The 26,869-nt window shown below is 40.6% G+C and overlaps 1 protein-coding gene across 1 annotated transcript in view; it reads right to left on the bottom strand.

Annotated features, from left to right (window-relative positions):
* LOC121673266 (glutamate receptor ionotropic, delta-2-like) overlaps positions 1–26,869 on the bottom strand; it is a 212,061-nt gene that overhangs the window by 53,903 nt on the left and 131,289 nt on the right. Inside the window, exon 9 of the mRNA XM_042046431.1 lies at positions 13,647–13,813. Coding sequence (XP_041902365.1) covers positions 13,647–13,813 — 167 coding nt within the window. The remainder of the gene's footprint in view (positions 1–13,646; positions 13,814–26,869) is intronic.

Genomic DNA, 26,869 nt, shown 5'->3' with positions numbered 1-26,869 from the left:
TTGAACTGCTACTTCTTTTGGCCATCAGCTTTCTACACTCCTCCAAGCACACAAGCTGCAACCATCTGACAGTAATTGTCATGACAACTGATGCTGGTCCCAAGAGGACAAAAGACAATACCGCCAGCGAAATTCAATAAGCAACGTAATGAAGTGGAACACATCACAGGAAGTTAGTTGTGGTTTCATGGTATGGAGAATGAGCAATCTGGAGGATCCCTTGAGTGTCCCAGGGCTATCCATGTCCCAGCCTGGAGTATTCACATATGCTGCTGCGCGTGACCTTAGTGCCCTGGATGGGATGGAGAGATGCTGCAAAGGAGCAAATGATCAGCTTGGAGGAGAGAGGCAGCAGGGTGATGTCAGAGGAAGAGTGGTTTAAAATGAAGTGAGGAGATTTGTAGACGGTGGGGCTGGAAAGGCCAGTATAACACTTAGTCTGGCCTACACAGAATGTCACACTGATGTAGGAAAAGCCAGAGAAAGATCTTCAGAACAGAAATTAGGATTAGGCACCTTCCTCGCATGCATTTTTAACTTCCTAAGTTTGCAACTTACTGGCCTTCCCATCATCTGAAGACAAAAATCTAACAAGTTGTAAGAAAATTTAAAAGAAAAAAGCACACTTGTTTTTATCTACTCCAGTTCTAATAACTAAGGAAATGCCTTAATTATAAGCATAGGTTAACTGCATGGCATCATTATAAGGCTGATTTGGAGTTGCATGACTGAATTAACTGCATCCCTTGCCTTCAGGTTTCTTTGATGTGGAACTTTAATTCAGACTTTCATCATCTTATGATGACTGATTCTGGAATTATTATAAGTGTTCTTTTATATTTCTTTCTATCAAATAATAAGTTTTCACTTTCAACTCTAACAAAGATTTCAGTTTCTAATGACATTCAAGTATCCAGCTGACTCCAGCTAATTTAGCTAACCGCTGTGTTAGCATGGAGCAGACAGGCTAACTCAGGAGAAGTGGCATGCTAAGAGGAGCAGTTCTGACTGACAAGGCCTTAAGCTAGCTCCTCATATTTTTCTAATTTGTTCCCTACTTTGACTCAAAAAATAATCGCTAAATATCATACAATTCCCCCCTTCAACCATAAATTGCTCCGTTTTGTTAAAACCAAGCCTGGAAAAAGAGCTGAAATTTGTTTGAGAAAACTCAAGTTAAGAGAAGGCAATAAACCCCCCAGCTAGGAAACAATTCTCTAGAAAAACAAATGTTGCCAAGAAAGCTTCCTGCAGCCCCGCTGTCAGAGCGCTGTGACTCAAGGCAAGCACCACTAACTAAGCTCAAATGGAAGCAATGCAGACTGCCACAGAGAACAGCAAACAGAAATAAGGACCCTTTTTGCCCAGATGCAATGTTTGTATTTGTGCTGGCAGTACAGCAAGAGGCTCAGAAAGTCCAGCACCAGGCCTACAGAGAAAAATCCTTTGGTTTGTAGGCAGCACACCAGGTATTCTGCCGTATCCAGGAACATTAAATCATCAGTTTTACCTGCAAGCATCACAAACTGAACTTTAAGAAGGCACCTCCGGATAGGAACAAACTATCTTGTTTATCCAAATCAATATATCAGTGCAGACCTGCAGCATTTCTCCTGGTGAATAAAGATCTGGCACTATTTACACAGAGATAACCTGCATCATTACTATTAAGATTCAGCCATGTGATAATTCCAGCTGTATGGGATAGGCTACAGGTATATTAGTGATCTAAAGAGATGTAACATTTAAAAATTTTAGCAAGGAGCTTATCCTTGCCAAGGCAAGATGAAGGACTGGCATCTCTACTTCTTCCTCAATTCAGAAAAAGATACTACTGGATATGCAATGCCTGCGGGGGATGAGAAAGCTTTTCGGCGAGCAAGCAAATCTTCAGAATTGAACCTGAAATGCAGCACTGTGGGAATCATCTTAAATTGCAACGGGCTGAAAGGCACACAGCATGGTCTTCTCCCAGTCCTGCCAGCCTAGGACAGAAGTTTCCTGGTGAGACTCTTTACCCAGGTTTTATTTTCAACACAAGAAAAAGATGATGACAGTTCAGCCCCATGAACGGACAAACCACTTACACCTCTGAGAAACAGGGAAAAAGAAAGGAGACAAAAAATCCTCACTTTTTCACAATGAGCAGCAGTACTGACCCCAAACAGCAGCTTTGTTTTTGAGGAGGTTTTGAGACCACTACCCCAAGAGGACAGGCACTTACAGCCCTCCCAGACCCAGACTGTGCCCAACCACCCTGTAGGTCACTCCCTTGCACCCACCTGGGGCTTCACCCCACAGGGTCCCCCTTCAGCCCACTACCCCTGTTTGGCAGGGCAAGGGGCAACAGGCTGCTACACAACACTGAACCAGGCAAAAGGGTCTGTGTTAAGTGAAGCAGCAGTAGGAAAACACTTTGGTCAGAAAAAAGGAAACAGGCAGTGGTGCCAAGGCACCAGGTAATTTGAAATAAAGCTGGCAGGAGCGAGAGGAAGGAAGCTGTGTCTGTGCACTGCTCACAGCTGTGCCAGCCCTGCTGCCTCCTTTAATCTCAGCTATTGCAGCTCTCCATGAAAGCAGAGTCTACTTCTCCTAAGCTCAGCCCTTAAAAACACTCCACCACCAAAGCCACCCTGGATTTCTTCTACCAAAGAAGGCCTCAGAGCAAGTAAGCAGTAAATCATGTGGCCTGCACTGGTAAAAGCTGAGAAAATGGGAAGAAAACAGCTAGTTGGAGATGCAAAGGGCTTTGCTAGGCGTTCAAGTGATTTGTGGAGTCAGTTTGGACGTATTGTTCATCCCCCCTGAGCTGAGTGTCCTGTAGCAAGTTGGAGTGACAGACCCTTCACTTGCAAAGCCAAGCAGCAGAGGGTATCGCTACACGCTGCTCTGCTCTCTGCTGCCAGCCCAGCCACACACGCAAATATTTCATTCTGGGGGTGAGGATAAAATATAGCCGCTGCTGCCAGCACAGCTTACCTATACCTACACATACAACCATGGATATATTTCTCCTTGTGTTAAACACCTGTCAGTGGTTCTTTCTGACACCCTGTATTTTCAAGAGACCTTGTATGTTTAACCTGGTGCAAGATTGCTAGACTTAAATAAATTAAAAATGAGTGTTGTTGGTGTTTTTAACTTAAAAGGGACATGAAGAAGATCAACAAACCTTCACTTCCTCAGGGCTTTAACCATGCCTCTTTTTCAATTGCTTTTCTTCTATGGATTTTACAATTTCCTCCAGACTTATATAAAATGGAAGAACACAGGGGAATTTGATGCTGCAGGTGAAACCCAATAGCTTTTTGAAAGCCCTGATTGCTGCCCAAGTGTGGCTGTCAGAGCTGACACGTTTCTCTAGCTTTGCATAGCACTTCACAGTGTAAGAAGAAATGAACATAAATTCCCTGTTTCATGGGGATCTTAATCTTGAGCCTTACATCTAAATTATGCCAAAGACACATTATAGGATTAAATTCTCCCGTCAGCTAAACCAGTATAAATGTGGAGTAATTCCATGATCTGAAGATCCACTGCTAATTAACTAAATCCCCCCCAAACCCAAGGAAATTAATACAACCAAACAATATTAAAAATAAAGTATCTATTTCTCAGTTAACTCAAGGCTCAGTTCTTCACAGTTTCTCTCACATGTTGCTGTAGGAATACCCTAGACAAAGCCAAAAAACCCAATCAATCCTGGGCCAGGAACTTCTAATCCCTGCTCTCAAGGCTGCAAAACAGTGCTGCTTTTCTCTCCAAATATTACCGTAATGGAGTTTGTTTGGGTTTTTTTTAATTAAAAAACAATTGGATTTTTAATTAAACAAACAAACAAATCCTAACACAGCTTATCTTTCTTATCAGCTTTCTGTAGGAAACTAATGTCTTTGAGATACTGATGATCTCTTTGGTCCTGTAGAGGCATCCCACCTATGAAACTGCAGCCAATAAGAGTTATTTTTCCTTTTAATGCTTGTCACCAGCTGAAACCTTGCTGCTGCTTTGGTGGGAGCAGCTGGAGCATGTACTTATCTACAAAGCCAGGTAATTAAGTGGCAGCTTTTCTTCACTGCTTTGGAAATTCAGCTGTTAGGCTATTCTTTCAGCTGAAGACAAAAGTAGCAAATACAAGGAAAAAAAAATATTTTTCAATTGCAGTAAGAATGAAAGGATCATAACCTTTCCAAAGAAGTGTACTTCCCCTGGCTCAGCCCTTAACTGTGAGGGCTTTTAGAGCGAACTGGCAAAGCCTGTGCATGCTATTAAGCACATGCAAGAGGGAGATGTGCTCATGTGCCATGACAAATTACTGCCACTAGGACTTAATCAGGAGTGTAAGCACACGTTCCAGATAGGCCAAAACCCCTTGTGATGTTTTTCTGTGACTACAACGGCCTTATTATTAAAATCCTTCTATTCAGGGGGATCGCTAGAGGAGTATGATAAAGTATTTGACTGAGAGAAAGTCCAAGTAAGACGCACTTTTCTGATTTACTACCAGACAGCTGAAGAGTGCCATTATCAATACCTTGCATATGAACTTGAAAGATCAAACTTTTCCTGATTAATTCTTTTATATTAGGTTATAAACCCTGCATTCCCATTCTCTCCTCCTTAAAAAAAAAAAAAAAAAGGCTGGTCATTTAAAATGTCTATTTCTGTTAATTGACTCTAATTTAATTCTATTTTATCTATTGTTTTTTTCTGAAAAATTTCAAAATTCTGGTTCCATATAAGACTTTTCCCTTAGTCAGGAACTGCAGTCTGTAATAACAGCAGTCAAGGCAGTTCATTCTGACAAATGCATGTCAGAAAAGGACTGCTGTGACTTTGAAATATTGAAAGTGACTGATAACATAATGTGTGAAGCAGAATAAATGCATAGAAATGGAAGTTTTAGCTGAGCAGTCAAAGTATGAACTAAATACAGTGTCAGAGCTCTGCCCTGAAAGCTCTCTGTGCAGGTGGTTACAACAGCAAATTACTAAATGCACTTTGCAAAAGTGTTCTATGAATAAAACGGCAAACACAGTTTTTCCTTGGCCATATCATCATTTTTGTCTGCCTGCACACTGTGTTTAAGTGGAAAACTTGGGTCTGGAAAGGCATTTGGTTTTTAGGACAGTCAACAAAGCTATGATGGCTGGGATCAGGGCTCTGCTTTATTTTGGGCTAACCTTACCCAACTGGTGCTAAAGCAGAATATAAACCACACTGTTGCACATTGTGCAAACAAAAGTCTCCGACATTATCCAGCTGGTTCATGTCAGCAAATGCTTGCATCTGTATTGACCCTGGAAAGCCTCTCTGCCGCCACCAAGTCTTCTCTGGGATTTGGGCAGAGGTCTTTCCAACTTCATGATAACTCATCTCTGGAACATTTTTTCCTCAAGTCTACAGAGGAATCAGAGAGTAAAGGCTTCCTCACCCCATCTTCATCTTCCAACTAATCCAGACCTCTCTAACCACTGCACTCTGACATACTGGTGACCCTGCTGGGCAAACTGTCTGGCTCCTCCTCCCAGTTCCTCATGATTTCCTTGGGGAACAACCTAGAGCAACCTACTCCGTGAGATTGCTCTGAGACCCAGCAGAAGACTTCTCTGGCTAGTTTTTTTTTAGCTTTCTCACTTTGCTAATCTCCTCCTGCATGAACCTGAGCAATAAGGAAGGCTCCTTTTATCTGCCCTCCATAATCACTCAGCAGCACTCAGCTCCTCCCTGTCCTCGCTGCCTGTCCTGTCACTTCCTCTGCTGCTGCAACAAGCTTTCTTCTTCCTCATACTCTATTTCAGCAAGGGAAGACAGCTCTGCTGGGAAACCTGCTGCCACTCTTCCTTGGCTCTACATTCTGGAGAATTTCCACATGTTCTTTTTCCCTTTCCCTACCCCTGAACTTGGGGGAAGTCATAAACCAAGGCTAGCACCTTCTTCACTTACTGATGAGTAAGTGAAGAGTGGGTGACAAATAGCGCATCGGTGTTCCACAGTAGAGCAAATCTCTGCAGGCTGAGGTAGCCTCTGTTGCAGAAGTTCTACTGGTGGAAGCAAAACTCTCGCTTCAGATATGCATAAATCCCTCCAGTTGTCATTCCATCGAGTTAATTTCAGCTTTGAAAAGAAGCTTTGTTTTCAGGCCTTTTATTTTTATCTAGGAAACAGGACTAGCTGAAAACGAGCTTTATGGTCCAGCTAAAGGTTAATTACTTTTTAAGGCAACAAAACGGGTTAGCAAAGATCTATTATTCTTTGGTCTTTTGCTACTCTTGCTCATTTTAACTGAAATAGGTTGACCAGGGTTTTGAAAACTGAGGCCAAGAGCCAGGAACATTTGGGAGGTAGTGCTGGTGTGGGGCAGGTGGGTTAAACCCTTGCTTGTGGTTCTGCCATCAGGACAACTGTATGACTGGATCCTTCCTTTTTCCAAGGAAAGCTTTGCACTCATTTTCCACCCCACTTTAAAGGCAATGCTGCTGCTCAGCTGAGTCAGAGTGAGTAGTTACACCTCTTCCTCTCAAGACTGACGCACACAAGTGTACGAGAAGGCAGCCAGAGAAGAAAAAGGTGTACTCCAGGACAGTGTGCACTGATGGTAAACCTAATCTCTGCTGCAGGAATTCATAAAAAGGCCAGTTCTTGGAGGGAAGCCACTCGCTGAGACTTCTTTTAGCTTTACTGTCATCAGATTTATAACCAAGCAGTTTCAAATTCTGCAGCCATGCACTTACTCACTCCATAAAACTTTAAAACACATGAACAACTCAGCTTACAATAAATGTCGCTTCCACATAGTTGGATGAGCAACACTTTTCCACCGATTGTACTGCACACCTCGCTGGGTAATCTCTGGCCATTTTACACGCCAAGTCTGAGGTGCCTGAGGCTGGAGAAGTGGAGAGAAAGTAGTAAGAAATAGCTTGCAAAGTGCTATCTACTGATAATTTAACACATTACAATTAGGCTGTTTTCTTTGGGGTGGTTCATGGGTAATGATGGGGAATTAATATGCATAAGCATACCCTTACCTGGCTTGCCTTTGTGAAAGTTTGAATGCAGGGCCCTTTCTGAAAGTGAGCATTGATTAGGAAAAAGAGGAAGAAGGAAGCTGCCTTTTTTCATGGTATCTTTTTTTCCCCAACATGCAGCAATGTTGGAAAGTTTTCCTTCACCACAGCACTGCTTGGATGCAGAGGTGCCTTCCCATGGTGAAGCAGGCAGGCAGCTCTCTGGTGCTCATAGCTCTATGCTGTGTGAAGGCAGGAAGATCGAATGCCTTTCCTTATGATTTTCTTTCTCATGCTTCTTCTCAGTGCTGCTACTTCATGATTCTTTAACTTACCCCATCAATTAATGTTATGGTGTATTTTAAAAGCCCACTAATTTGCTCACTGCCTTTATTTGTTTTGATTGAGTAATTTTTCACTATGTGTATGTAATAAACTCCAGATCTGCTGCAGAATCCTTTAACCCATCTCATCAGTTAATATCATGGGAGATTAAGAAATTGCCAAAGCCTGTGTTTCTGTAGGCGTCTCCATCCTTTTCAGCTCCTAATCATGAATTTACAGTGAGACCTGCAAGCACCAGATGCACACCATCAAGAATCAATAAAGCCATTTCTCCTGCTCTTGCAGCGTGATGTGTGGGAGCCACAGTTTCTCTGCAGTCCTACAGCCAGCAGCCCCCGCAAGCAAGCGAGTTGGGGACAGGTAATAAAGCCAGGAAACACTGCTGATGACTGTGCAGGAATCTTCAGAACCTGCAGCTCTGCATAGGCAGTTAGGGGAAGAGGATGCAAAGGGACAGTGTCAGATCATCTGGTCCTTGGGGAAAGCGATCAGCAATGTGCTCAGATAGGATTACAGAGCACTGTAAGCCTGGATCAGATGCTCATGGACCTGGTAGAAAAAAGAAGAGAGAATAGCAGAGGGACAAAAGCTTTACGTTAGGGCTTTCTCATGAAGTAATGGATGCCATTTTTAAAAATCAGAATGAAGCTACGTCTTTGCTTATAATCCATGTGAGGTTACAAGTCTTCAGCCCGGAGTGGGGTGTGCAGAGTGTGAGCACCCTGCAGCCCCAGCGGGGCAGGTGGCTGGCTGAGCAGTGCTTCCACAAGGTGAGTTTCCTGGCATGAAGGGCAATTGCAGTTTGTCTTGGAGGACCTGTCTCAGCAAAAAGGAAGATGGAAGTGTTTTGAGACCTAGGGCCTCGTGCAATTCCCAGTTTTACCCCACAAGTCTAATGCAGACAGTAAAAAATAAGGATAGACTAGTTATTTTGGATGGTCAAGAAATACGACATTGGTGTGGTACTTAAGTTTTTTATTTAGTATCCTGGTTATCTGAGAAACTACCTTGTTAATATGTGCTACTCTGAAGTTAAGGCTTTTATTAACAATGACTCTATCTGAATAAATTAAGACTGGATTCTCATGTCAGACTCCTCAGAAACCTGGAATTAATTTTGATTTTTTTTCCTCTCACTAATGTAATTTCAGTTATATGAACTTGTGACATGATCCAAAAGCAGACTCTCAAAATTAAACTCTTCTATCTAAATTCAGGAGTTTGCTTGAAGTCAAGTAATTCTCCCAATTTGCAGAGTTTCTTAATTTTCTGGAATTATCAGGAAAAAAAGTGCTTTGGGCGGATTTAGGTAGATTTTACTAGTTTGTCTGCTATATTTTTCAGAATGTTATATATACAGTTCAGAATAGGATTTCAGTTCTTAGCAAACTACCGAGACAAAGCAAAGTTTGTCTCTTACTAAGGCACCACTATTCTGCAGGTGATCACTGTATGTAATAATGGAAAATCCAATTACATCATTATTATCAGTCCTCTGCAGGGTTAGGGTGTAATCCAAAACTCTTATTTTCCACATAGCTGGTAAAAGATAAGTCAGAGAATAAGTGACACATTCTTGGGTTTTCATTAAAAGAATATTAAAAAAACAAAATAGAGGGGGTCTTCTCAAAGAAAAGGGTACATAGTCCCAAGAGCAGAGAAAAAGAAATCAAGGTAGTTAGGAATCAAGTAATTTTCCTTGCACCGGAGTCTTTGGACATAAGTGACCTCCAAGACACAGAATGAAAATGTAACGAGAGAGAATTAATGGTGAGGAGACAGGAGGAACACATATTTATGGCTAAGGGCAGGAACTTTCTAAGACTCAGGATTCTGCTGATGAGATGTAAAAAGGACAGGAGAATATCCATACCATTTATTTAAAGCAGCTGGATAATAATTTGCTAAGGACAGTCTGAAATGCCATGCGATGGCTCTCTTCTTTCCCTCCAAACTTTTGGATATCTGAAAGCGCACCACTTGCTCCTAGGGAGGTGTCTTTGGGCTTGCCATGAGGAAATCATTATATAAAGTGTCCATTTCTTTTTCCCACTTAGGACAAAAAGATGTGATTGGCTTCTCTAGCAGCAGCACAAACTTGCTGTGACTTTTTGTGCATAATGTCAAATCAGACTGAGGTTTCTGCAGAAGCCATATGGTAGTTGCACCTTCCATACTTTTTGCCCTCACACACCCCACCTCCCACAGACAACCACCAGGAATTGTGGAAATGCTGCTGCTTCTTTTGGCACACAGACAACTTTAGGTGTCCATGAGCTTGTATTTGGCTGGGGAGGATCATTTGTGGAAACACAGCTGATGAACAAGCAAGAATCCCACACTGTGGGCTCTGAGGGCAAGCTTGCCTTTTCTTTTTTATTCTTCCTATGGTCACTGTTTTCTTTTACCTAAAGGGGCAGATCACACACGGATGCTCTTTGGGATGTGAGGGGTGCAGAACAACTATGGCTTGATTTTTCAGTGGTTTTGGGTGTTGACATGTTCCAGTTACTTAAGTGAATAGCTGGCTACTGGCCTATGCTGAGCACGAAATTAGTGCTTCCTCTCCCTTTGCCTCTAGCGTGCTGTGTGGCCGGGACTGTAGTGCAGAAGAAGAGAGTGAAACAGCAGAGAAAGTGGAGACATGAACAGCATTCCAGCACTTTGCTGCCACCCCTCCTTGACCCCCACCAAAAGCCAGCCACCAGCGCAGTGCCTGAGCCATTGCTGCAGCACTGCAGGAAGCACAGACAGCCTATGAAATACTCTGAAAGGCGTCTGCAATTATAGTTATACCTCCCAGGGGTGCAGTGGAAGTTTTAAAGTTTAGGGCTGAAAAGAATTCTTAACAGGTGTCAAATTTAGTGTCACCACACAGTTCCTCATGAACCAAAAGACACATCCTTTTCAAGCTCTCCTAGGAAATTTGGCAGTTCCTATTATTACAGCCCCTGTCATTACCTTGAAAGAAAAAAATATATATAGAGAAAACTGACATGCTGCCTGGAGGCTGCTGGTGCTCAGAAGGTTAAGTCTTAGTGGCAAAGAAAAGAGGACAGCACTCTACCTGAGCACATCATCTCACTGCCTAGTGGCATGGCCAGTTGTGTTTGTTAACATTTGCAACAACGTGAATGAAGTCACCAGGATGGCTATGACAAGTCTACCTTTCAGATACTACCCAGATTCTTTTCTATATTATTTGTGTTACAGCCACATGCCTATTTTCAGGATGGACCCAGAGCACCTGTTTTCAGACAAAGCATTAGGCAGGGACTGGTCACAGATGCTGTGTGGGATCCCACCTGGCTGCTTTGCCATCCCTGTCCAGCAAAAAAGCCAATCTGACACCGCAGTCAGGCCATTCACTGCTGCTCCTGTCTTTGTTTTGGCATAGAAGGGATTTTTTTTGCATGTGAAAAAGAAAGGTCTCAAAGACCAGCTTCTTTACGCTGCTTCCTGTTGGTAAATTTTACCACAGTGTTACCCTGGGTGCAGCTCACATGCCATAGCTTTAGAGAGAAGGGGTGAGTGTTTTTTCTCTCTGTCTTTTCCTGTTTCTCTGGGAATCACCTGAATGTTCAGAAAAGCTTCCTGCACAGAGAACAAAATTTCCTGTAAGCTTGCCAGACCTTTTACAGCTGCACCCTAGGGATTTAACACTGCGCATCTTATGGCTTTATATGAAATTTCTTAGAAGACCTGTATTTTCACATAAATATATTTATTTTGGGAAAGATCAAGAAGTGCCAATATATTTTAAACCAGCTCCCTGATGCATTAAAAAAGTGAAATATTCATGTGAACATTTTCTAATCCTATACAATGGATCTATTCCTCTCTCTATTTAGCATGCAGGCTGCAGCTGCTGAAGGTTGTTGAGCCTTTTCATTAGGAAGAAATGTAAGGATGGTGTGTGAAAACCACACGGATGTAAACTTAAAGAACAGTACAGAAGCATGTTAAGAACAAAACCTTGTAAGCTACCTTGTAAGCATGATTTCTCTTTCATATGTTTGTTTCTTATTTGGTCTTCCACTGCTTTAAACTGTAAATGTATATTTATGGACATAATTAAAAATGCTATATAATATGCTCTCATAATACAGAAATAAGAATGTAAGCACAGCAGCACACACATTTTCAGACCATATATCTCAGGCTCTATAAATTCTCCAGGAGGTAGTATCACTGCAAGCAAATTCCAGTTTCTCTGTTCAACCATTACTTCTGCTAATGTAATGAGTTATTTTCTCACCAGTGCTAAGTTCTGCGCATCCATCCAGATCCTCCTGTGGCCCAGTATCTGACAAGTAATCCCTCTCTTCATCTACCTAAACTCTGACAACTTTAGCAGGAAATCAAAAATGAGTGCCTATGATCCCTGATTCCACCAGGGGACAACACATGACCTTTGCATTTCATTTAAGTCTCCTGATGCTATGGATTCCCCAAGCATTAAGTGGAAATGGCATTTGCTTTCCTGAGAGATGCTAATATTTAAGTATTGCTTCGAAGATCCTCAGATAAAAATACCTATATATGTGCAAATTCTTATGCTTCTTTCCTCTTTTGTATAGCTCCAAGATATAATAATACACTGAAAAGCTGAAATTTCCTTATGAAATAAAATTGCACTTGGAAATGTCAGGCCTGCACAGACCAATGATCCAGGAGTCGCTGAAGGCAGTGTATCGGAAGAAGCCTCTCCATGTGCTGAATGCTGCGGCCAAGAAGAAAGTCTCTTGCCAGAACCAGCCATAACGTCTTTTCCCATATGCCAAGAGCTATACCCAGTATACAAACCCTGTCACAAGCAGTGTCTAAGGGCAGTTTGGATGCATCCAGCTTGACTTGCAGGGCAGCAGTGGTGGGCATGAGGAATGCGGGCGTGAGCCGTGCCATGTCACTTGGCGCTTTCACCGTGTTTAGTAATAAAGACACTGGCTATGAAATTCCCTAATGTCTTCCAATTTTTTGTACTCAAGCTTGCGTGGATAAGACTGTGAAGAGGATGACTTAACACCTTGACAAGCACCTGAGAACTCTAATAGGTGGAAGAATTTCTATGAAAGATTACAGGAAGGAATTTGCCTCCTTTGTTTAGAGTGCCAGAGATTTTAAGCAGAGCCAGCCTGGTCACAGCTGGAATATGAGAGTATTACAGCATTTGGTAAATATTTGCCTCTGATACTCTTTGTAATATACAAAGCAGATCATGTTTCACAGAAACTACATTTCTCACTGATCCTGTGAAAATTTTATTGTGTTGCTGCTACGTTAGCACAAAATTCAGCAATATCACTCCCGATATAGAACAGATTCAATGAATCCAAGTCTTCTCTGTTCATGCTGTAAGTGTGAGCAGAGAATGATTCCTCTGGATCTGCACAGTGTTACTCACTGGCTGCTTTCCCCCCACCATAGTCTTTGGACAAAGGCAAAGGCCCAAATTAAGCATATTTTGTATGTTTACCAGGCAGCCACACAACAGAAATCCCATCGCAGCAACTGTAAAATTTTGCTTCATGCACATAACACAAACGAACAGAAACAAGGCTGAGAGACCAGATTCAGAATGAAAAAAGGATCACGAGATTAGCCCACATCTCCTAAGCGCCAAACTGCAGATATTACACTTTAAGAAAGTTGGGTAGTTTTTTTCATTTCACACGCATCCTGATTTAGGAATCAATACTGGAGTGAAGCACAAATACTGCAAAGGCACAATACATACAATTAATTTAGTATTTCCAATCCTAATAGAAAGACAGTACCAGTAGCATCTCTAGAGATTTCACTTTTGAAACCCAAGAGATCGATTAGTATGGGGATAAGGACCTATGCTTTTGGTTTCTAATAGGGGTCTTTCCACCAAAAAATCAAATGTTCTTGTTCATTCCCTTTAGTTTTCCCATCAGTGTCCAAATTCACTTTCTTTTTCTTTAAGAAACAGCTTCTGTAATAGGAAGGGTTGAGTTATGCTGACTCTCTATAACAAATGAAGCAACTCTTCCCTCATTTTCCTGCTAATGAAGTTGAGTTCATCTCATTAATGTTTTTCAAAAGAAACAAGAACAATTCAAATAAGAGCAACACAAAGCATTTTTAATGCAGTTTCTAGAAAAGTGAATAATTCAATGTCTCGGAGAAAATGAATGCCTATGCAAGAAATGAAGTGGATTGCAAATACAAGATCTTTTCCCTTCACCAAAAATTCAATTAAAAGAAGGGTCCAGAGCTGAGAGAAACCTTCCCTTCGTACCTGCTGCTCCTACTGCAAAGCCTTACCTTTGTGAGAAGACGTCTCGGTAGGGGCTGCCGTGCTGCAGGGCGATCCCATATCCTCTGTCCGCGACAGTGTTCCCGACCGTGTAGAAGGAGCACTCCACATCATTGATGGCCACATACTCCAGCACTGCTGCGTCCCACACAAAGGCATAGTTCCCGTATTTCACCTGCAGTAAACAGAGGAAAAGCTCAGCCTACGGATGGCCAAGTCTGAAAGGAGGTCACTGCACCGGGAAATGGGGCAGTTTCAGCACAGTTCTTCAAAGGAAGTGAAGTTTGGGTGCCCAGCTGCTGCCAGCATCAAAGGTGCCCAGACACTGGTGCTATGAGGGGCTTGGGCTGAGCACCTCGGCTGAAACTGAAGAAACATGACCTGAAAACATGCCCTCAGTGACACAGTGCCATGGAGGAAATCTGACTGTCCCTTTTCAGGCAACAAAGGAAACACCATGGTCCCTCCACCAATGCTAAATTCCATGTGAAATCTTCCCCTGTTTTTATTTTGAAGTGTGAAAACAACCATTTAGAGGGAAGTTAGGTATTCCCATTGGGAGAAGCATGGGAGGGTAGGCATGGCTATCCAGAGGGAAGACCACTGTTCAGAATGGTCCACATTTCAGTCATGCTTCAAGTTCTGATGGACTTCACAAACACCCATTTGTCTTATGGGTTCTTGGGTAAGATCACACCAAGTAGATTTTTTGGGATTACTTTTCTCAGCATGAGGCATTTTCACATATCTTCGAAGACTTTCACAGAACAAGATCATGCAAGCCATTTTAACTGCTTGACTAAGATAAATCCAACGAGCTCATTACACTGAAAAGCTTTTAAAGTAATATTTTCCCATCCATTCACACTTGAAACAAATCCAGAGTTAAAAAAAAATTAAATATATGTGATGCATATGAAATTTCAGCATTTATTCAGAAGCAAGCCTTTAAAACCAGAAATTCGGTCTATACAAATCGGTGAATTTCTGCTTTCCAGAAAAATCATGTTTTTCTGAAAAAATAGTAATCTCTAGCTGCTCTACCAGACCCAGATCTTTTACAGGTTTTCTGTTTCATTGGTGTCTGTGTCAGACCAGAAGAATCACTCTGCTCTTTTCCTGCCCCTCTGCTTGGCTTCACTCAGCGCTTTCCCTGTGCTGTATTAGCCAACTAAGCTGTAAAACTAGGCTGAATCCATTGCCTTTGTACATCTAATGGGAATAAATACGTGACGGCTAAGTGAAAAGTAAACAAAACACAAAAAGGCCACGTGGGGCCAGGCAATCCAGAGAGAATTCGAAACCAAGTCAGCATATCAAAGTAAGCAATGTCAGTACATCATTTAGATTAGGCTTTGACAATGTAGATTATGTTTTTAAAGACTGTTTGCCTATAAAAGTTACTGAAGCAAGCCACACCGTCTGCTTGTTCACAAGATGTAGTGCACAAGGAACGATTGCATTTGGGACACATTCCTTTTAACTGCAGGCCTGGCAAGGGAATATTTCCTATTGCCATCTGTAGGCATGGCAGGGGGAGGATTTGTGCAGATTTTGGAACAGAAAGGGAGCCATATTATCTGTGGACTGCACAGGATTTGCAGGATAAAGAAAATTCTTTTCAAAGTGCACACACAAGTGCAGGACTGGGTCAGTTTTAATCTTCAGGCTCTGAAAATAGTCAAGAATGGTTTTTCGCTCATCCCAGTGGAAGTTTAGGTCTATCTAAACAGTCAGGGAATAAGGGATAGAAGTGAATTTGAAATTAACAAACTATACAACTTGTGTGCTTGTCCTATAGGCACTGCCACTCACAGAGCTCTCCCTAGCATGGGTTGTTCTGATCCTCCTGCAGACACCACTTGAGTAAGAAATAGCATGACTGAGAAAAAAGCCCTTCCTAGGAGAATTTAAAAGGATAATGACTCAGCCTGAAAAAGGACCATGATGTGCAGAGAACAAGGGAGGGAAATAGGAGACAAAAGCAGAAGATCAGAAGTGGGCAAATGAATCCTGGAAAGGATCAGATGGACTTTCTAAACAAAAGAATTAAGGGAAAGTGGGGTTCAAAACCCAAGTAATTTTACATGTGGGACATAACCTTTGAGGTGATGGAAAGAGCAGAGGGTTATGTTTTGACACCCGCGTTTTTCCTAAGCTGCCTTTTTATCATCCTAGTGCATTGAATTCACCTAAGTGCTTGTAAAGAGACTTATCAACTGCTCAGCTGGTCAGAAAAAATTCTCTTGATTTAGCTGCCTTGCTGTAAAACAACTCACAAAGAGAATATATAAAAGTGGTAAAAGCACTTACTGTCAATAATATCTGTGATGAAGTGGTATATGTAAGATCCTCAGAGCAGAGCTGATAATATCACAGTTCAGGTTCCCACGAAGATATTACTTTTCACAGATAAGATCACAGTGAGCCTCAGTTAAAGTGCATGGGGCACAAAAGAGACTGGAGAGCCAGAAGGGATCATTCCCATCATCTGCCTTCAACACATGATTGCTCCATGCATTAAAATACATCCTTTTTAGCATTTCTGCCCTATTCACTTACAAATATGAGGAATTCAAAACCATGGAGTAAACCTAAGTTGCAATTGTCATGCTTGCAATCCATCTCTTTAGAGAATTACTTCTTGCTCTAACATTTTTTGTTACTTCAATTTAGTCTTACTACCTATTTTTATATATATATATATATATATATATATATATATATAACTTTCTTATGTCATTCCTAGGTATTTTTGCTCTGCAGTTCTAAATACTCAGTCACACTTTGGAGCTGACACTTTTCAATTATTGATGGATCTTTCTGTCACTTAGCTGAGCTGGATATGGCTTTCTTCCATCCTTCCTTGCAATTCTATCAGTTTGGCCCTCCCATTAGCAGTGACACTACTTTTAAACTGTCTCAAATTCTTAATTTTTATGCATGGGAGAAACACTTTTCACTAAGAGAGAATCAGTTTTCTAGCAGCTCTGGAGCTACAGGATTTCCTTCTTGGAATACTCTTCTGAGAATTGGTCTAAACTCCCTGTCCAGGGATCTTTCACACAGCTCAAGACTGGTTTTAGCTTAAAGGACTAAGAATAAAATTTTGCTGGAGTATAGCATACCTGGAACATTGCTGGTATTTCACAGATATTTGCACCTACACTATGGAAAGAGGAGATGATGCTCTCTGTAAAAGGACAAGAGAATTTCAGAACAAAATGTCAGTTAAAAACTTATATCCTTCCCTCTCTCTCCCTCTTACTATGGGAAGCACATATTTTGTAGCTCTCCAATAGCTATGTGAAAGACTTCTACTTTGGGCCTCAAAATCAACAGCAAAAATTCCAGCTCTGTATTATGAGAAAAAGTTAAGAAACTTACATTCAGCCAATTATGGGAGCTAAATGAAAGCAAAATCTCCTTGGAAAAAGAAACGGATCCATGCAACGCATGTAACTCAGTACTCGCGGAAAAACTGCGTACCTGATTCTACATTTCCTCACCATTATATTGGCCTTCTGTGCAGAGAGAACAACATTTCAGGATGGTGGCAGATTTGAATGCTGTTCACACATGGCCATGCAGCCCAGGATCACCAGGGAGGTGTTTGTAGGAGGGCAGCACATTATCATTCTGCAGCAGCCCCAGCTCTCCAGTCCACCGGGGCATGCAGAACTGACACTTCGCTCTCCTTCCCTGGGGATTCCCGCCTGTCACTATGGCAGAGGCTAAAGAGACTTTTTGAGTATCTGATGTCTATTGTCATAGGGGGAAAAAAACCCCGAAACAAAACCAGGCAAAATTGAAACTGTTAGTTGTTCATCAGGGTATTTTAAAGTCAAGCACCGCAGTGGTCATTAAGTGAAACTGGGAGGTGTGGTACCACACAGAAATGCTTGGCTTGACTTCATGGTCCTGTGAGCAATTCTGAAAGAGTTACTGTAAAAAGAGTTGTTACACAGAACAGGGGTCATCAGCACATAGATGGTAAAACTATTTCTGTAGGGCTGTTATATTTCTATTTTCTATCACTGAACACTTACAAAATTTTTCTTTGCTGAACCCGTGTCTGTAGATATTAGCTAAAATTTATCCTGGATGATTCCACCAAAAACCAGTTGAGTTATAAGAGGAAAACATTTAAAGCCATTGCACTGTTGCATATGCATATATTTTATGTCAAGATGGATGTGAATAGTATTTCTTGCTACAGCTAACCCGCTCATGCAGTGTAAGCTGAATAATGTATTTGTGTACAGCTCTGGCATTCTAAAAATCACATTTCTAGGTCTAGCAAATGTTAAATTTCAGAGAAAGTAATTGTAAGTAAACAACAACCAATTGCTGCAATTTTCCATACGTGTCTTCTTGGATAATATCTTTTCTGTATTTTGAATTCCTCTATAAAAGAAATACAAAGAATCGTTGTGAAAGAAAAAAAATACACAACAGATCGCAGGTTAAAAGGAACTGGCAATTTTTTTTTCCTGCAGGCCTCTTTTAAATATTTCATTGTACGTAAAGTGTGTTAACTCTTATAAAAACAATGGAACTCATAAGGGCAGGGAAGTCTTACGTTTGAACTGATTAAAATGATATTAATTTTCTAGAGGAAAATCTTAAAATTTTTAGATAATGCTGATGAAGCCCATTTTCTTAACTCCCTGTGCCTACACCCCAGCGTCACAGCAGTGGTGCTTTTCTACTCCTTTCCATTATCAGTCAGGTGCCAACTGCTGTACACCTTTCCCTGCCTATGAAGTTGTGAGCTGCAGTATTTGTTGTATTTTAGCTAAGGATACAAACTGACTCTTCCCCAGCACAGAAGCAGCAGCTCCAGCTCTGACTTAAACCCAGTCAAGGACATTGGTTAATCACCTGCTCCATACAGCATTTTGAGAGTCCTGTTCTCCAAGATGGACCATTCCACTGCACTGACTACACAGAGGAAAAAACACCATCCAGTGCTTCTAGCTAGACCTTTGCCCATCAGCGTGGAGCTGAGACTTTGGCATGTATAAATACATAAATGAAATTTTTGATACACTCTTGCCATGTTCAGCAAGTGTGCAGCAGCTACAGCTTGCAGAGGGATGTGCTCCTCTCTACAGCACAGCCTCACCAAGGCTGCTATTACACAAGGAATGAAGAAGAGGGGAGAAAATTGAGTGAACATTTGCAAATAGATGAGTGAAAGCTGGTATACGTAGTGTGGATATTGTACTCCAAAATGGGAAAAGGAAAAGATGAAATCTGAGGCGGAAGCCTAAATCTAGATTTTCAGATTGTCAGATGTTGGCAGACAGGTTGATGGCATTCACAAGAGAGGGTTTTTTTCAGCAGAAGGGAATGGAAACACTTTCCATAATCCTCTTGCAAGAGGCCAATGAAGTTGTTGTTTATCGGACTGCAGCAGAAGTCAGATCTTCTGCCTTCAGAGAAATTCTCATTTGCTAATTTGTTTTCCTCAGGGGACCAAGGCTTCAAGTCTTGGTTTTGTTCACAAAGGGCACAAATTCATCTGACTTCTGTTTGGATCCCGGTGAAATAAAACCTTACATTTCAGCTTTGTTGAATAGATCCCAATAATTTACAAAAGTAAATCATTCTGTACATCCAAATTGCAATTTTGGAGCTTCTTGCCCCACTCTCCCTTGCAGGACAGTGCGTGTGGCTGATCTGCATAACTTAAGACTGAAATGCAGTCATGCATTTAGGGAATCTGAATCTGACCGACAGCTCTCTGCAGTGCAAGACAGGAGCTGGATTCCCATGATGGTATTAGAGCACAGAATGAAAATTCATATATTTTATATATATATATATATATATATGTATATATAAGAAACTCATCAAGGTAACCAGCTACTACTACTACTACTACTACTACTACTAGTACTATCACCGCCTTTAGTATGTAATTTTGCAGGGCCTATAGAAAATTATTTAAGTTCAAGGGCTACTATTTGAAAAACATTGAAGTGTATTCTTTGTACTTATTCAAACAGAAAATGCAGAATAGTTTCTAAAAGCATCACTGAGCCCAGGAGAAAACAGCAGCAGAAATGAAACACCTGGGAAGCTTAGGGGAAAAAAAAGGAGATTAGAAATCCCAGCCTCATCTCTTCTTCAGTATGAAGTTTATCTTTCATTACAGTGTCTTATCAGCTGGAATGACATGTCTATTTGTTACTTATAAAACTTAATAAGGAAAAGCATTAATTCCTCATATGCAGCCTGCCATCAACTTCTTGAGAAAAGCCTCATGATCACATGTTCACTTGTTGCACTGGGCAGACCTTGAATAATTCATCCAGAATAAGAATTACTCAGGTATGAGAGCTCTGTAATGAGAGGGCACCACAGTGTCAGAACTTTCCCAGTGCTCAGTGCTGTCACATTTTGCCATTGTAATTAAAGGTATCTTGTAAGTTAACACGAAAGAAAATAACAAGCAGAGCAAAACAGTGGAGGCCAACTGAAGGTACAGTTCTGAGGGTGGGGGGAGAACAGAGCCAGCTGCCTCTTCAGGTGATCACAGCAAAGCACTAAAAAACCAGCAGATCATGCTGATCACTGACATGCAGCTGAACCACAGGTTCGCTACAGCAAACATTCATTTCAGATGGAAGAGACACAGCAGAATAAAACAAATCTCAGCAAAGCAGGCCTTTGAAAGGTAAGGAAGCAATACCTTTTTTTTATTATGCCAGCTTCTCACTTATTCTTTGGCAACCAAGTGCTGCAGATAGCAATACATATTGTTTTAAGAGTATCACTAATGAAGGTCATATAGAGAAATTATATGAAAGCACTTCAGAAAATTAGATCTGTGGTAACCAAGTGGCAGTCTCAATAATGAGGCAACTTTAAACCAAATGTTGCTAAAGGCATCCCCCTCTTCTGATAAATTAATATTTTTGTGATAGTTAATTCCCTATAAAAGAACATTTAAATGAGGAAACGTACATGGGTCAATACTCCTCATTTGGGTGGAAAAAAAAAATTGTGGATTGAAGTACCATGGAGAAGCTAAACAGAGGTAAATTTAGAAAAGCAGAATTCCTCTTTATATTAAATCAATCCAGTATGATGCTCACTGAAAGGTTCTTGTCCCCCTTCTTTAGAATAGAAGCCTAACTGCAATTCTTGGGCAGCATTCCTTTTTCAAAGACACACTTACTGAATACCAACTGCAAGGAGAGAAAAATCATTAAACGTCAAAAAACTACTCATCAAAACCATTCATCAGTTGAAAAAGAACTGTAACCACAAGAAAAATCTTTGCAAAACTACCAGTGATACTGAAAAATTCTTTTTTGAAATTCTATTTTGAAATAATAGTTTCGTTTTAGAAACTTATTTTAAAGAAACTGACTTACCTTTCAGTTTTTTATATTCCTTGTACATGAGCCCTGGCCACTTTCCTAGTGGTAATAGGATTCAAGATGTCCCACTATTCACACAAAAGAATTTAACTACCTTCTTTTGAACCATTGTATTCTTCTCTTTTTGATAAGCATCTCCTGCCCAGATTTGGATGGAGCCAGCTTGGTCAAGACACAGTCTCTCGAGCTTCAAAAGAAAAGCTTCCCAGCCCCTCTTTTTCACCTATCTGAAATTACACTGCACAGCAACTTAGCATGTTTCCCCTCATTTTGATGACCTGCAGGAGACAAGAAGCACTAACTGCTGGCAACCCGCACAAGCTTGGGCTGGAGCACGAAGGAGGAGGTTTGGATCATGAAGCTCAGTGCTTTCATATCCATTTGCTTGCATACAGACTTTGCTTGTCTCAAAAGCCTCCTCTTCCTTTGGAGAACCTGCATGAAACCACTTATCTTCTCTGGCAGTTAATCTTCCCCCTAAGTGCAGCAGGTCATGTGGCCATGGAAAGAGGCAAACAGAGATTTGTCCCCACCCCTTCAGGTTTCTACCTTTCAGCAACCCCTGGCATCTGCTTTCCCTGGGAGCTCAATAAAGGCTACCATAGGGTGTCTCTGAGTACTTTTGGAAGACTGTAAGTTCAGGCTGCTGCACAGACTGGTTCCTAATGTCACCACACCATCCCTTGTCACTGCCTTGTCAGGTCTTTGGAGACCCCACTGCTGAATGCATTTTGATTCGTGCAAGAAGGTGCTTTGAACCCACAGGAAAAGAGAACATTACAGATTTGAGCCATCAAAGTTTTCTCTTTCTTTTGCGGTTTAGGACCCATGGAAGACATCAGGAGCTGTGGGAGGGGAAAGAAGACCAGTGCAGTCACATTTTTTACTCAGTTCAGATTGCCTTCTTGTTATCACCCTGCAGACAACTGAGAAGATGACACAACAGAACTTGTCCCATAAGGTCCCTGTAAGTCTTGAAGATGGCTCCTGTCTCTGCTGCCCTCCCTGCAGCAAGCCTACAGCCCCTGCTTGCAGTCACAAACTAGGAAGTCAAACCCTTCACATAAAACAGTGAATACAAAGGATGCTGTTAAGAGTCATTCACAATGCACAGCCAGGCAGAGCAAGGCCAGGTAGAGGAGCAGGTACCCAAGTTCTGTATGTGTAAAGGTAAATCAAGATGTAAACAGTGTCCAGAAGGAGTTTCAAGTTCAAGCAGCACTCAAAACAGTTCAACAGCTCCTGAGCACTCTTCACAGCCAACTAGGGATTTTATGTTTACTGCCACTCTAATTTCAGGTGATAGTTGGGCTTTTGCATCTTTACAGAGTGAAATACTTACAGCCTTTGCCTTCAAATGTACACAGACCAGTTCATCTCTGGCTACAGGCATTTCCACTTATCCAGGGCTGTAACATTCATTTGGCACACCTTTGTAAATAACAGATGAAGTGCAAGTCACACACTTCCATTATATTTGCTTTTAATTCATCCTGATCTGCCCACACCATAGCTCAGATGCCAGGAATCAGTTTACAGATGACAGAACTGAGAAACAGTTGCCAAACATCAACTGAAAACAAATGAATTACTGAAAAACAATCACTTGTGCTGGAGGAGTCATTCAGGACTGGTATTTTTCATGATTTTTAGTCCCTTCCTTCTCTTGAAACAGGAATCAACAGAAATTCCTGGGCAGGACACTTGACACAAACTCAGAGATGTAATTTTAAACACAGACCTTTTGCTTGGTGAAAGTGATAGATTGAGCTGGACAGAAATTAGTTATCTTTCTGCACAAGGAATTTCAAAATTTTGAATTAAGGAAAAATATCACCAAAACCAGTAAAAAAAAATCCAAACTGGAGAATATTTTTATTCCAAAAAGTTGACTTCAATCTGAATTACTTTCCTGCCATGGATTAACATTTCAAAATGAAAAAAACCCCACTTTGATCAAAAAGATAGTCGTTGAATATGAAAATACCCTATGATGACATGTTGACAATTTTAGTGCTTTTGAAACTATGCAGTATTTTATAAAAATACTTATCCTTCCTTACACAGTTTCAGTTTCAATTATGATTATATTCCAGTGAATAAATCCCTAATGATAGCTCACTCTGGTTTACTTGAGCCATGTTTTTAGGCATCTTAAAAAAATCTAAATATGTATAAATAGAATCATTAAGGCAATAAGAAATTGTATTTCCTGCTCCACTACTGATTTCCTGTGAGTCTAATGAATCATGGAAACTGATGTCTCTTTATGTGTTGCTCAAGACTCTCAAATTCAAACTTGGACAAAGTATGCTGAGAAATCTCATTCTATCATAAACAAGGATAGTTCATTGGTAAACATACATTATAATTAGTCACCCAGTCTTACTTATTTTCTTAATTTGAATTTGATGTGTATACCCCGTGTCACTGGATATACAAATAGAATACAATTGGGTTAAAATCAAGTACTTGTTCTAGTCCTACCCTGTTAATAAAAATGCCAAGGTATCTTTGAGAGAAGTCATGAGAAAAGTAAAGTACTTATGTAACAGAAAAAAAAATTTCATCATGTAATCAGAGCTTATTTGCCATCTTAAAATGAAGTAGCATTTCAGCTGGAATTAGGAATATCAACTGAGATTTTCTTAGTTAGAAAATTCACTTGCAAATCAGGTATTTGTGCATGCAGTGTTGGCAGCTAAGTGCCCACCTAATCATGTACATCAGTAAACATCTTACTTGAGTGAATGAAGTAATTTCATTAGGTAGCACCAAACAATGGGAAAGGAAGTTGAAAAACACATGCAAAAGAATCCTAAAATAATGAACTTGATATTCTAGCACTTAATCTAAAGTGTAGCGGGTATCACCCAGCATCTGATGGCTTGAAAAAGGCCACTACCTTGTTAGGAAATGTAATCTCATCAGTGTTGTCTTATTTATTTCACTGAAAACCAAGTTGGACTATGTCTATGTAAAGAAGGAATATCTAAACTGCTGTTCCTTGTTAGTTACATTTATATCACAACATAACTTTAAAATAATTTCTCTTTCAGAGCTCTCCCATGAGAAGGACAGTGTATTGGATACATACATACTAAAGTTAGGGAAGAACTGCAGTTTTTCCTCTGGCTTTCAAAAAATTAGGTACTTCATTTCACAGGAACATGTGAGCTGCCAGCACAGTGGCAAGGGTGGAAAAAGACCTTAACTGACTGCCAAAACAGAAAAATAATAATTTAAGTGCCCAGTTCTATATTATTGGCATGCTCCTTGTTCCTTCAGTATGGATTTTTAAATGGAAAATGATGAAATCAATGGGGTTTTTTTACTTTTTAAGGGAGATACTAAAGGATGCTGCACAGCTTCTGCCACATTGGTGATAAGTACCTGACTAAGTTTTCAGGAAAATCAGCTGCATGCCTGCATCTGTACAAACAGCCAGTGCAGTGCTCTGGATGCAGATACAGCTCCTTTCTGTGTGCACTTCTATTAAAACATCGTACTGCACACACGTGGGCTCTTCATCTGAAAAGATCATCCCTTCAGACACAAAGGGAAAGCACGATTCCTACAAATCGACATCCATGTCAAGTCCAATATAGTATCATTGTTGCTACATCACTCATGTTCAATTTTGGAAAAACTTTAATTCACAAGATGTATATAAGAAAGCAGAGCAAACACAATGCCAGAAAAATATATCCTCCTTTATGTATGACATATCTATGAAGAGCATATTGTATTGTAGCTGAAGAAGATTAAACCACAATAATATTTTCTCTTGTCTCTTTTAAAACTTCTTTTTATTCTTTTTGTCATATTTCAAATTATTTAGAGCTGAACAATGCAAGTACAATGGGAATCTGAGACCCAGTACAGGCATCTACATTTGGCAGCTAGTGAATAACTAATAGTCAGTTCAATGGGCTTACTCTGTACCTACATGGGGCACACACCAGAACCTAGGTCTAGCAATGTATGGGCTGAATGAACTGAGATAAATCACAGACTGTAAAAATATGACAACAACCTAGTAAAAAACAAAGAACAGAAATCTAGAAATTGAGAATAACATGATAAAGATGAGATCAAAACTGCAGCTGCAAAATTTAGATAAAACTTGTCATGGAGTGTTAGAAATGCCTCATAGCTTAAAAATTTTAGGGTAGAAATAAATAAAATAATATAAATAAATAATATAAATAAAATAAATAACTAAAATAAACTGAAACCTGTATAGAAGGTGTGCAATATAAATCCTGAAAGGATATGGTACAATTTGATGCAGTATCAGCCCAAAAGTGTACCATGTGAAACTCTATGGGGACTGAAGAAACTCCACCAGGCCTAGGACTACTACTAGAAAGAAATTCAAAACAAACCTTCTGCAAGCTTCTCTGTTATTTGGTTGTGATTTGTCCTCCTTCAGCCAGGAATGGATCTGGATGTGATATAACGTTATGTTAAGTAATTCTTGTTGTCATGAGATTTCCCCTTTGTAACTCTGTTCACAAGGTCGGAAACAGCCAAGTCAGCTTCCAATTGGTGAATGGAAATAGAAATTGAGCTGAAGTCTACCACTGACTGCTTTCAATGGATGCCAAATTTGAGCTAAAGAATTTTCATGTTGGCTGTAGGGAGAAATTAACTTTGAAGATAGGAGAAAGGATGTGGTAGAAAGACAGAGAAAACGTTTGATGGGATGTCCTACGAAGGTGGAGAAGCCAGCTGATTAGAGGCTGAATTGGGCAATTCAAGATCTTGAAAAGCAGAACACTAGTTTGGGAGGAGAGAGGTACTGCAAGAAGCATAGCAAAATCCATCCGATATGATGAATTTATGTGATCTTTAGTTACAAGCTTGGCTGATATTTCCACTCCACTAAACTTCATCTAAATTTTGCAAAATCACTACGGTGTCTAATAAGGTGGGGAGATTCTCAACACCACACGAGAGGATGTATTTAGAAGTACAATTTTCTAACTCAAGATTGCTATTGGCATCTATCAAAAGACAAAATAATACCCTGAGTATTTTCCACAACTGTTGTAATTAACAAACATATGCTATATGTCATTACATTAGCCAGAATTTTGTTATGAGCTCTTTTGAATTACTTCTGGGTTTGCCTAGTTCGATTCTCTTCTAAAATCTCATATTGCTCTGCTGTCTTTGCTGTGTTCCATCTGCTGCTCACTTTGTTGGATCTGAAACGATTTAATGATCGCTCTAATCAAGAATAAGATACTGTTTAAATAAAACCATCTCCTTCATTTAGCTTTCAGCACAACCATTGCATAATCAAAGACGTTCAGTTTAGTAACAGCATGATCTGAAGGACTGAAAGCACTTTGCAAACATTCATTTATTGATGCTCACGTTTTCTTTTTGTGAGGAAACATTCCTGCCTTTGCTGGTTACACCTGCCCTGTGTGCACCTACATTGTTGTGTGTTGCCTCCTGACTATGCTGTGAACCACAACATTTGGACTCCAAGAGATTCATACAACAACTTGTGCGTAAAGACATCACTGGAGAAGAATTGTAGCACTTAAGGCCAAAATTTTGATCCTGAAGATATTGCTGCTTATAACCACCTAATTTTTTTCATGCCAAATTCTGCTTTTGAGCATGCAGTAGCTGTGGGCCTCCCCTCTAAGAGGGATGAGCAGACTGGTGTCCTCTCCCATATCAATTCCCAGTGAAAACCCATGAATGAGGTGAGTGGGTACTTGTGCCCATTGAGAGGCCCAGTCCAGCAGCTTTCAAGTGCATACTTGAAGTGTCACATAAAACACAACCACGCTCAGAACTCCTGCCACGTGTGAAAC

This window comes from Corvus kubaryi, unplaced genomic scaffold (genome assembly GCF_017639235.1).
Source record: "Corvus kubaryi isolate FWS band 111438036 unplaced genomic scaffold, C.kubaryi_AGA036_p1.0 65304, whole genome shotgun sequence".
NCBI lineage: Eukaryota > Metazoa > Chordata > Aves > Passeriformes > Corvidae > Corvus > Corvus kubaryi.
The sequence above is the reverse complement of the archived record's forward strand: the minus strand, read 5'-3'. Positions and strand labels throughout refer to the sequence as shown.